Genomic DNA, 12,176 nt, shown 5'->3' with positions numbered 1-12,176 from the left:
ATATTGGTTTCACTGGTAAAAGTAAATAATTGAAATGGGTATATATTTGTTTTTTGTTAAGTTGCCTAATAATTATGCACAGTAATAGTCACCTGCACACACAGATATCCCCCTAAAATAGCTAAAACTAAAAACAAACTAAAAACTACTTCCAAAAACATTCAGCTTTGATATTAATGAGTTTTTTGGGTTCATTGAGAACATGGTTGTTGTTCAATAATAAAATTATTCCTCAAAAATACAACTTGCCTAATAATTCTGCACTCCCTGTATGTGTCCCCCTTCTTACCTTGGGGTGTATCTACCTTCCATTATAAACATGTCACATCATTTTTTCTGCTTGGATGCAACTTACAAATATTTTCATTTATTCTTTAGATTTCTTTAAAGTCTCATATTGTGCAAATGTCTTGAGCAACCCATCATTTCTCTATATTTCTCATAAGAGAGGCCAGACTTCCACCTAGTTTTTCATTTGTTAAGTTCTCTCCAGGTTTATGAAGGTGTTTCAAAGCTGTTCTTTGGACATTGGCTGCTTTTTAAATCATTTCCAGTTTTGCCCTTTTACCTGGGAGGGGAATGTTTTTCAAGCTAAGTGTATTAGACCAGTGTTAACTTGATAGATGAGCGTGGGTGTGTAACTCTTATCAGCTATTTGGGGTTTTTATGAGGGTTGGGCCCTGTCTTTGGAAATCTGCGCAAATAAACAAAGCAACCTCATGGTGCTTTCACAAACACCGGGCATTAGAAGACTACCAACAAAATGCAGTCTGTACTACTATGTGAATTGTTTCAAGGAGGAGAGTACATACTCTCACAGTTACCACAAGATAAAAAAAGACTGATGTTCAGATGTCGGAGTTTTCATGAAGGCAGCTCTGCACCGAAAACTGTTTCCGTTGTGACTTGATCTTTCCACCAAGTACAAACTACTCCTACATATTTTTAAGTTACACTATGTTATAAATTTTGCAGATGTATTAGCAGCAGTTTTAGTAAAATACTCTGCATACTTTTAAAAACGGGATCTTAAAATTAATGTAGTTAATGTAAAAGTAATGCATTTCATATAAGAACATTAGCAGTGCAATGAAATAATCGCTGTTATTTCATGTTCAGAAACGCAGTTCAGCAATAATCATAATCAATGCAAGCATCACTTTCTGTCCAACTTGTTCGGTGTGCACAACCTGCATTTTATTTGCTGCAAACATATATCTGTATTAATATTTTATGGAAAGGCTGATTCTGTCATAAAAAAGGAATCCCTGAACAAATTAAAAGAGTATAAATACATAGTGTAGCAAGCCTGTAAATGAATGCACCACACTGCTCCCCCTGGTGGATACACAAGACATTACTGCCAGTTTTCCTAATGGTCACTTAGTGGTGTTACTACTCATGGTTGCATCATCCACGTCACAGGCGGGAGATCTCATTACGGTCATCCATCAGTCGCAGCCTGTTCTTATGGGTGAAATCCAGTACAATGACGGTCCCGCGGTAATACATGTTTCAGCCATGTATTCCAGCTCTAACCACCTTATCCCTAACCTTAACCAGCACTTTAATGACGTTAAATAGTGTTTTCCAAAGCGATTTAAGTAAAATGAACGAACATGTGTAGATTGATTCCAGACAGTTCTCATGTTTCCTTGTTTGTCCGATCTCGTCATTTAAGGACGTGTTGGGTGCCGGACGCGTAATATGTTGACGATTTGTCACCTAGTGTAAAATATTACGCTTTGGGAGTGAGAAGTTGTTGTCAGTCGGCAATCGGTCAGGATTCCACCAGGATCCTTTGTGGTCCTATCAATGATTTTAAGTGACTGTATCTGTATGACCAAAAATGTTTTACCAGCCACAGAAAAGAGTTGCTAATAGAGGCTAAGAGCAGCAAACAGTGGCAAAAAATAGCAGCGCTTACCAACAGAGAGGTTCAGGTTATCCTCAATAACTTAGTTTTGGTGTTAGTGGACAAAAGTGAGCTTTACTGACTTATCAACTCACATTGGACTGTTTCACAAGTTTCACATCCACCCCTTGGTAAATAGACATGGACACATTTCTATAGTTTTCAGTCATGTGACTGACTCTATCGTGGAAGGCAAAAAATGATTCCATCGTGATGGATAGTATAGACAGTCTGTAGTATTTTAGGACAAAAGTGTTTTAGGACAGTAGGTATTTTAAGACTACATAAAATATCTATCAATGGAGAAAAAATGAAGATATGAAAAGAAACTACAAATTTTAGGTTGGGTGTTCCATATTCTGCCCCAGCAGCTTTGTTTAAATCCATGAAAATGGTGACGTCTCTGCCAGAGCTCCAGTTTGACGACACTAGGTGTATGTTACAGAGAATTGCTCACCTTACGATGCTGTCAGGATGAAAGCTTTCAAAGTATGGGCCACTACTGAATGCAGTGGAGAAGCAGGGATTGGTATGATTTGGCCTGTAAGGCCGGGTTAGGAGAGGTTAAGGTTCAAAGGGTGGCTGGAGGGCAAAGGACTGCAGTACTGACGTCATGTGAAAACTATGGATTGACACATGAGGTCAACAGTGGACTGACATCCTGCACTCACTACAGCTGAATGGTGGGAGGGGTAAGAAAACAGAATTAATTTGACTGCAATCTGATATCTACTGACCTCTGGTAGAGAGATTTTACACACTGTACCTTTAAAGCTACCCTTCTTTATGCCAAATTTATTGTGATTTGCTGACTCTCATAAACGTCTGTATTAACCCTTTTCTCTTTGATGGCATACATTGTATGTATGCTAATAAATCAAGAGGAACACATTAATGACAACTAGTGCACTCAGCAGATGATAGATATCCATCTTCTGGGTGTTGATTAATGCTGTGCCAAAGCAGAAGACAAATGCATGACATATTCATCACTTTTATGCCAGGTCACACTGCTCCAATTAAAGGCGCCAGTTGATTTGAAAACCTTTTAATCTGAATAGGGAAACATGTGCATGTAACCAAAGACCTTTTTGATTGCTTTTTATTTGCATCACCGGCACAGTTCTCTTCTTTGTTTTTGCAAATTAGTTTCTCAGGTTTTTTAAGGTAACACTGTCCTTCATGAAGAATGTTCTCTTCATAGTGTGTTGAGAAAAGACAGCATGCATCTTTTTTGTGGATGCTGCCATGAAGGACGTACCGCATGTCACCATTGTGCTGATGAAATTAATTCCCTTTTTATTTGACAACAGTGTAACCTTCATGTTCTCCTCTTTCAGACAGCACAGATACTTTTAAATGTTGCACAAGCTCTCAGATTCTGCTCATAGTTATCCTTAGGCTTAATAGAAGACTCTCACAGTATCTTGCAGTCCTTTAGGATTGTCTGTGAACAGAAAATAAGAAAAGCTAATACAAATCTTGTTATCCTCTGTGGCTCATTATTAAGTATCTACACCCTCTTAAAAATTCACAACCTAAGAAAATCTGTAAGTTGGAAAAAACAGACTGGATTTAGATTTAATCACACAAAAGCCCGTAGACTAGGGGTTAGTAATTACCACGGCTGAAATGGTTTTCATAATCACCTGGGCTAATTGGAAACATGAAAGTAGGCCAGCTAACCGCATTACTGTAAATCATTATCGCCTGTGTTAATAATCCTGTTTTCCTATCTCCAAAAGGTATTCATAAACTTTTGAAGTGGATGGGACTTTAGATAAAATCAAATAAAAGTAATAAATAAAATATGCATCCTGTTTCTGGCAGAGACCACCTGCTAACAAACCTGCTGCTTTTTTATCTTTGGCTGATGAAAGGTTTATATTCATATGGATCCCAATAAAGAGCTTTGATTGCATTGCTCCTTCGGTTTCAAAATCACCCACAATACTTTAATGTGTCTTATCTTTATATAGTTGTATGTAGGTACTTCATGAGTTGCTAATTATTGCATCAATGTTATTGGTGGAAGGTTTCATGTCTCCTAATGCAAACATGGCAGAAGATTAGAAAGATTTAAAGAAAGAACATTTAAAGAAATCACTGACTTGAATTTTCAATTGATTTTCCAGCTCTTTGGCTTGTTACAAAGTTCAGATGTGTTAATTAGATGTTTCCTTTAGTTAAGATGCAGAATATAGCTAGTTATTGTTGTCATCAAGGCTCCAAAATCATCAATCCCTGCAAATAAGTTACACCACAGCAGTTTTTCTATGTTTAAGGGTGATGGACAGACTGAAAGAGCAGGCAAAATTGCAGCAGCAGCATTGGCATTTTAAAGGGGGAGATGGGAAAGTTCAAATCTTAAATAGACCAACAAATAGGGAGAGTGTTTGCTATATGATGTGAGGCTCACTGCCATCAGATTGCCGTCATAAATCATGGACAGAAGATATTCCAACAAGGAAATATCATTATCATTATAAAAATTCAACAAGTGCACCTTGAAAGATAAGGGACAGTAGACGTATGGGAGAAGAGTGGAACTCTTTCCGAATTTGTCAGTATTTAAAATGAAAATTAAAGTGTACATTTTAACAAAATTGCAGTATTTGTACTGAACAAATGACCAGTTCATGCACATTATAATAGACACATCACATCTTTGATATATGAGAGACACCGAATGCCATATTCACCTATCAAATTAGTTACATTTGATAATGGTGTGAACTAACTTGTAGGTGTCACAACATACACAGCATATCTATGAGGTTGCAGTGATTGCTTTAAAAAGGATGTGCACCAGGAGTTATATATTCATAACACCTGTCCACTGAAGCGCACATCAGTTTCACATAAAGGCCCAGTGGTTGTCCAGTGTACTGGATAATCATTACAATGTACTGTTACTGTCAGTATTTCCAATTATATCGGACAGGATTTGTAGCCAGAGGCAAGCATCAGAGGCGATCTAGTTTGGTGGTCTCGAACAAAGTCTCTGCTTTTTAAGAATAATGTGGTCTTGTTGGCTTTCTTGAAGTGGCTGGCTGAGAATTGGCTCCTCCTAGTCCTAGATTGTGGTTCTCAGTCAGAAAAGGTTTGCCCGTTCCTGGTTGAGGATAAACTGCTACTTCAAGCTGTTTATCTGTGTGGTCACAAGTTTGGGAGAGGAAGCAGGAAATTGGCAGATGAATTTGATGAATCACCTTCACTAATCAAACGATCTAGTTTTTGTCTTTTTGTCCTTTGTGATGTCCTGGTGGATCTACATTCTTATTCTAAGCTATGGGCAGAAACTGCATGCAGAAAAAATAAGGCTGCAGATCCAGAAACGGAAAGAAGATTCTTTCAAAGTGAGTCTGGGCTCAGCTGTTGTTCCTCAACCTGGAAAAGAGCTAGTAGTTGGGATGGTTCTGCTGTTTGATTTGGATAGGGGCTAGGTGCCCTTTTTTTCAGGGTGTTTTGGATCATGTGAAACAAGGATGTGTTAGATTATGTCTCTCGGCTGGTTTGGGAATGCCTTGATACGCTCAGCTTACTGAAATGTAAAGTTCTTCTCCTTGGTGGCTCACAATAAAGAAGGATTTGCCTATACTAATCACATCTCTCTCTGTCTTCTAGCTGCAGTCATCTTATTTCAGTCAGTTCTACTTGCTCACTTACATTTTCCATTTGCACAAAAAACCTGAAATAATGTGGGATAGAAACATGCTTTTTCTTTGGTATACAAATGGCAACAGTTAAGTATGTAGGAAGATGTAGGAAATTAGACGCTAGTGTGCAGGAGTGAGAAACATTAAGGGCTTTTTAACCAAGCCAGCAAAAAGGGAAGTGACCACTGACCTGTAATTGGAAGGAGATGGATGGATAGACATAAAAGAAAAGAGAAAAGGGGCAAAGAGGGGACGATCTGGAGGAGGGAGAAGGGGAGAACAAGATGAAGTAAGAGCAGCAACCAACAAATTAATCTTTTCTTTCCCTTTTTCTCCTTCTCAGTGGATTCATTCGTCTCCTCTGTCAGTAGTCTTTATCTCCTATTCCACCCCTCGATCAGTCCTATCTCCTCTGAACGACCCGTTTTTCCTGCTCATCCTCTCCTGTTCTGAATTTCTTCACCACTCTTTGCTCTATTTCCATCTCCAGGCATGGCTGACAGAGATTCATGAATACGCCCAGCAGGATGTGGTCGTCATGCTGCTGGGCAACAAGGTGAGACCTTGTTGCCAACACTGGGAGATAGATGGACAGATGGACTCATAGAGGGTGGGAAGAAGGGATCACAGGAGGTATAGTAGGGCCTTGAGCCAGAGTGTAACGGATATGCACAAAAGCAGGGGAAATTTTTTTTATAGAAATGATTTTCCAATGTCAAAAAGTTTTCAGTAGTTACATCATTATATCAGAACAAAGCAAAACAATGCACATTATTAAAGCTTAACTAATCAATAGTTCACATTAATACTAGCAACTAATCAATTCGCTTTGAGCGTGACATTAAGTGGTTGCTCATATTGATGAATGGAAAGATTTACAGCTTTAATGAGCTTTTTAGCATTGTTTGATTTTAGCCTTCAAATTTATGGTTTTACTATCTGGAGCTGCTGTACACAGTGGAACACTTAACAACTAGCAAAGCTAGACATTTAACATAACCAGCCAGACAAATAAAATGTTTTGCTCAGGAGTTGGTGGCAACAGTGGAAGCTTCAAGAAGAGTTAGTTAATATATTCATATTCTTTCTTCTGCAGTCACACAAGAGAAAACAGTAGTTGCAGACTGTAACATGACCAACTACGTGCAGTTAACTTGTGATCTCACTGGTTTGAAATGGTTGCTCTGAAGAAACAATGCACAATCTGTTGCAGGCTTCAAACTGACTTTGGTGTGTCAAAGCAGCAATAAAATGGCAATAGGATGGAGTCAGTCTGCAATAAGTTTGTCATTGAATGGGGTCATGTTGGCAGTTACCCTCAATCTGTTTAAACCATTAACTTTGATAAACTGACGAGAATTGCAAATCTCTTACCAACTAAATGCACAAAAAATCCCATTAAACAGAAATTCACATTAACTACTTACACTTAGAGTCTAGACAGAACCTCATAGATTTAAAACAAGAATTCATAAATTCTTCCACAAATAGTAATGTAGTTGCTGCAGGGTAGCAATTTAACTGCAATATGCGCACAGCAACCTTGCGATTATAAAGTGATATAACCAGAACACAACCTGTTTAATCAACCTTATTGCAAAGACATGCATTACAGATGGGTTGTGCTTATCAGCGCAGACTGACTCAGATTGCAACGTATAAATGAGATGGCAGTTATTTGCAAACCTTGGCTAATCTGTCTTAGAGGGATTTCAGTCAATCTGAGTTAGACAGGTTGCCTCCCACTCCTGCCTCGTATTTAAAAGTGATCACTCTGAGGTTGATGGTTGCATCATCAACATCTGGGCAACCAGTTATTAGCTGCAAGGACTTGCAGTGAGCCTCCAAAAGCAAAAACACCCAAACAACTACCAATTTTTTGCTAAATTGCAAGCTTATTGTCCTGTTTTTACTGTAGCGTGACTAAGGCTTACATTAGTCACAATCCTAAATTAATGCCAAGTATCTTTTTCTGTTCAGTATTCTAATTGTTCAGTAACATACTTGCTGTAGACTTAGTTTTTAGACTGTAAATTCCACTTTTATCAGCTGTATTTACAGTAATAGCATTTTCTGTAAACCCTAGAACATAGGTGTCAAACTCTGGCCCGTGGGCCAAATTTGGCCCGCAGCCTAATTACATTTGGCCTGCGAAGCCATACCAAATTACTATCAGAGCTGGCCTACTGGTATTATACAGCTAATATATATATTGTTTAGTATTAAGCTTTGCTTGTTCCATATTCAGTTTTTCAGCAAAACGTGTTTGAGTCCATAAGAAAAGATTCATTCTTATATCTGGATGAATAAATATATTTCAATAAATATTAACGTTAGCCCGCGACTTTGTTCCAGTTTTGAATTTTGGCCCACTGTGTGTTTGAGTTTGACACCCCTGCCCTAGAATAATTAAGCTAGCAAAAAGCTAGCTACTAGCCAATACTGAAAGTCGAATATTATATATTAAATAGCCACGAAGTTGCTAAAAATAAAAGAATATAATGTAAATAAAAGCTTTATGTTCAAAGATGTGTATTCACACAAATAATAAACCTAATTTTTCTTCCAGTTAGGTCATTGTGTTCTCATACCGACTTGCTAATATGGTAACTAGATTAGCAGAGCTAACGAAATAGCAACAGTCCTAAAAAAATTGTGCTTGTTATAGAGTTGCTAGCTCAAGCATCTAAAACGAGGAGGGTCACAGTCTCTTTATTTTTTTATGCTTATTAAAGAACATATTTTGTCATTAGGACCAACTACACTAAAGACACTGTGAGAAGAATATAAGTGACAGTTTCTGATTCTGTGCTGTCTGTCCCATATGTTCTAGGCTGACGTGACACATGACAGGGTGGTGAAGCGAGAAGAGGGGGAGAAACTGGCAAAGGTGAGCTTTCTATAACACAAACTTGTGCCTATACACATAGCACACATAACGTTTGACACATGTAACAAGAATAAAAAATACTTACTATACTTAATCCGCTCATGCAGCAAAGTTGACCCTGAAATTCTCTCCCCCTCCTTATGTATTCATACAGGCACATAATGTTGTTATTGTTTGGAATAAATGACGGGGGATTGCTAACTTAATTTTCCAGGCCGTTTCGCTCAGATAAGCTCTGAGAGGCGTGTTAGAGAAGGCTAAATATGAAGTGGTATGGAGTAGTGTGGCAGACGCACAGCAGCTGTCAAGGTAACAAACTCAGCAGGAATATTGAGATATTCACACGTACACGGAATGAGATTGCTTCACCTGGGAGCATCTCTCATCGACCACATTCTGCGTTCTCGCTCTTTTTCCAAATTACAACAAAATGACAAGAAAATTAGTTTTGAAAGCCAGGAACCTCAGTAGCCATCACAAGTATTTTTGAAATATTAGTATTGATCATCAACCCTCTCATCCCTCCCCAGGTGTCATAAACCCCTCGGCACGAATATGCTTCCAATCTTAAATTAATCACAAGTCTAATTTTTCTGCAATTTAGGTCGTTATGTCCTCACAGTAAAAGACAGACAAGTGGCATGGCCACACACACACACACACACACACCTGAAAAGATATTTTTCTGTATGCAGGAATTTGGAGTGCCGTTTATGGAGACAAGTGCAAAATCTGGACTGAATGTCGAGCTGGCGTTCACTGCTGTGGCCAGGTGAGTCTCAGCACAACAGCACAAATCTTAGATCCCAGAGGGAGATTAGATGTGATCATAAAGCAAGCATATGCAACTTAAGGAGTAACGTTTGCTCATTTGACTACACTAAGTGATTTTCCATTATAAGTTTTACCCAAATTCTGGCTGATTTAGAAAGCATTTGCTGTGTAACTGATGTTACTGATGTTACTTTGACTTTTTTCAGACTGCTCTTAATAGCACCAAGTTTAGCTCCAATTCTACCCAAAGCACTTAGACCTTTTAGACCCAGGATTTTTTTTAATGCAAGCGAGTAAGGCCTTTTGTTGTATCACGTTCACCTGATACTAAAGATGGACAAAAATGATTTATTTATGAAAAGGAGACACCTTTTTAACATCACATGTCAGTGTTTGACCATACAAGAAAATACTACAGTCTGCCAAGTGCCATTTATACTTAAAAGCAAACAGCTTTTTCATGTAAAGAAAGGAACATGATTTAAGTCATATGTTAGAAATTGGGCAATTGAGACTATGGTTGAAAAGACGTGAGCAGTATCAGCAAAATTGATTCAAAATGCCTGAAATACTAAACGTAAAGTAAATGCAATACAAGCTGCTAAGATTGATCACAGTATAACTAAATTGGTAAAACGACTGAAATAAAAGGGCACTCCTTCTACTCTTATTGAGCAATCATGATCAGTTTTTCAAACTGACTGATTGAAATTAAACACGATCATGTTTTTTGGCCAATCAGATACAGTGTTACAGTCTTTAGTGTTAAAGGCCGTCCCTACAAATTAGGGTAAGATAAATTTGCACATGTAAAGTATCAAAATGAATTGCTTAAAGTTGGATCGTGGGACTAGTTAGCTAACTAATTTATGATTAGCAGTTGTAATTCAGAGGTTTCCAAATTACAGGTCAGCATAATCTATCGTCATCCCCAGAGTGTAAGCACATATACTGTCCCTGGGGTGGCTGTAGCTCAGGAGATAGAGCAGGTCATCTACTGGTCAGAAGGTTAGTGGTTGGAGTAGAAAAGTGCTATATAAGAATCAGTCCATTTAACAATCCACAGGGCTTTACTTGATCAGTATTTTGTTGGGTTCCAGCTTTGATTCGAGTCCAGCTGTGGTGATATTAGTTGATTGTACATGACTTGGTATCCTGTGTATATAAGATCCCATAGATGGATGTCAGAGCGCAAACCTAAGTCATCAAGTCCGAGGAATTCTCTGTACAAACCTGAGACAGGATTGCATCGAGGCACCGATTTTGGGAATGGTATCAAAACATTTCTGCAACGCTAAAGGTCCCAATGAGCACAGTGGCCTCTATTTTTCGTAAATGGAAGAAGTTTGGAAGTTTCATATAGGGCATTAATGTTAGAAAATATGGAACAAGTGAAACGCTGTTGTTACAGCCTGGCTCCAAATCTGCAACATAAATATGGAGACTAACACATTTTACAAAGATTAGGTTTTATTTTAAATTATATAATATGTTAGCTAACATAGTTGGTTCCACTTAGACAAAGACTGGTGCGCCTCCTCAAAAGCCTGCAAACAGCTGAACGCTCTTGCACTGCCACTGCAAAGAGAATAGGGATGCAGAGGGTGTAAGGCTGATAATGCTTTCTGGATGCACTGCATCCCAAAAAGAACGCAGTTCTTAAGTTAAAGGGGGGTCCAGCCCAGTACTAGGATGATGTAACTAATGAAACAGGCAGGGAATGTATGGTGAGTGAATTTGTATAATTACTACTATTTGGGATAATATCAATGGAAGATTCAAAAAGAATTGCTGTCATGCAGTGTACATCTGGACAGATGTATCCACGAGAAGCACTGCCTGACAAATGTTGCTCATTTGTTTTATGAACACATTTTCATGCTATATTTGGAACTAGAAAGCTAAAAAAAGAAATATCTAAGATAAAGCGTTTAGACACAGATACAAATGACATATTCATCTATAAGATCAGATATAACATGAGTGTCTTTTCTCTTAACATGAACTTTAATAGAAATAATAACGTTGGCAATAGTATTTTGATTGTGTTTCTGACAAATGTGTGGTGTCGGACAGTGTGTGGGAGCTGTTTCACACTTATAGTCTTGTTATGGTAACAGACTGGCAGAGAGGGCTGATGCCAAGAATAGAGTAGCACAGTCTGGCACACAATCACACTGCAAACAGAATATGAAATTAAATATTTTCTCGTTGTTGTCTTCCAGCTCATGTGAACACCTTCTCGGTTTTTTCATCCCTCTGCTTCTCTCGTCTCTCTCCGAACCCCTCCGTCATCGCTGACTCACCTCATCTCTCATCTCTGCCCTATGTTTTTATTTGTTCCACTCCAGTGAGCCTTTACTTGCACAAAACACAAATTCAAAAGGCAATGAAACCAGGTAACCAAACAGTACATGTTTGGCATTGAGACAGAGTGCAGGAGTGACGTCGACAAATGACCCACTGACAGAAGTGATCTATAGGTTTTCATATAACATTTTTTGTTTTTGTTATTTATGGCAAAGGCTCCTTCAGCTCTTTTTATTAGTATTACCTAGAGGGGCTCCTCAAGTCACTAATCTGATCTATATTTTTTTGTTGGTTTTGTTTCTTTGGAAAGTCAAAAAACGGTAGAGAAATGACACTTGGTGGTCATCTGTAATTCAGTGTTTATGGCATGGCATTTAATAAGAAAACAGTTGTATTTATATAGGGTCAAATCACAATAACGGTTGCCTCAGGGAGCTGGACTGCTAATCTGGGCATTTCCCAGTGGGTCAATGTGCTTGTAGGTCGATGGGTCAATATAATTCTTATTTTATGCTTTGCCGATTATACAGGCCCGCTTGAAGTGCCGCTGCGCACTGGGCCTACCAGCACAGACAGCAGCCCATTGGTTCATGTTTTTTTACTGGCGCTGGATTGTCCAATCAAAACT

The 12,176-nt window shown here is 38.4% G+C and overlaps 1 protein-coding gene across 3 annotated transcripts in view; it reads left to right on the top strand.

The window, feature by feature from the left end:
- The window catches only part of LOC120736505 (ras-related protein Rab-26), a 120,241-nt gene that overhangs the window by 104,347 nt on the left and 3,718 nt on the right, over positions 1-12,176 (top strand). Inside the window, exons 6-9 of one of the 3 annotated variants that reach the window (XR_005696515.1) lie at positions 6,065-6,130; positions 8,408-8,464; positions 9,160-9,236; positions 11,464-11,637. Coding sequence is in view for 2 of the 3 variants with exons in the window: in XM_040036689.1 (XP_039892623.1) it covers positions 6,065-6,130; positions 8,408-8,464; positions 9,160-9,236; positions 11,464-11,539 (276 nt within the window). In the remaining variant the exon portion in view is untranslated. Of the gene's footprint in view, positions 1-6,064; positions 6,131-8,407; positions 8,465-9,159; positions 9,237-11,463; positions 11,852-12,176 lie in introns of those variants that run through there. The other 2 variants (XM_040036689.1, XM_040036688.1) reach the window with 2 other exon arrangements.

This window comes from Simochromis diagramma, unplaced genomic scaffold (genome assembly GCF_900408965.1).
Source record: "Simochromis diagramma unplaced genomic scaffold, fSimDia1.1 OVJJ01000371.1, whole genome shotgun sequence".
NCBI lineage: Eukaryota > Metazoa > Chordata > Actinopteri > Cichliformes > Cichlidae > Simochromis > Simochromis diagramma.
Note: the sequence above shows the minus strand (reverse complement) of the source record. Positions and strands in the feature narration are given on the sequence as shown.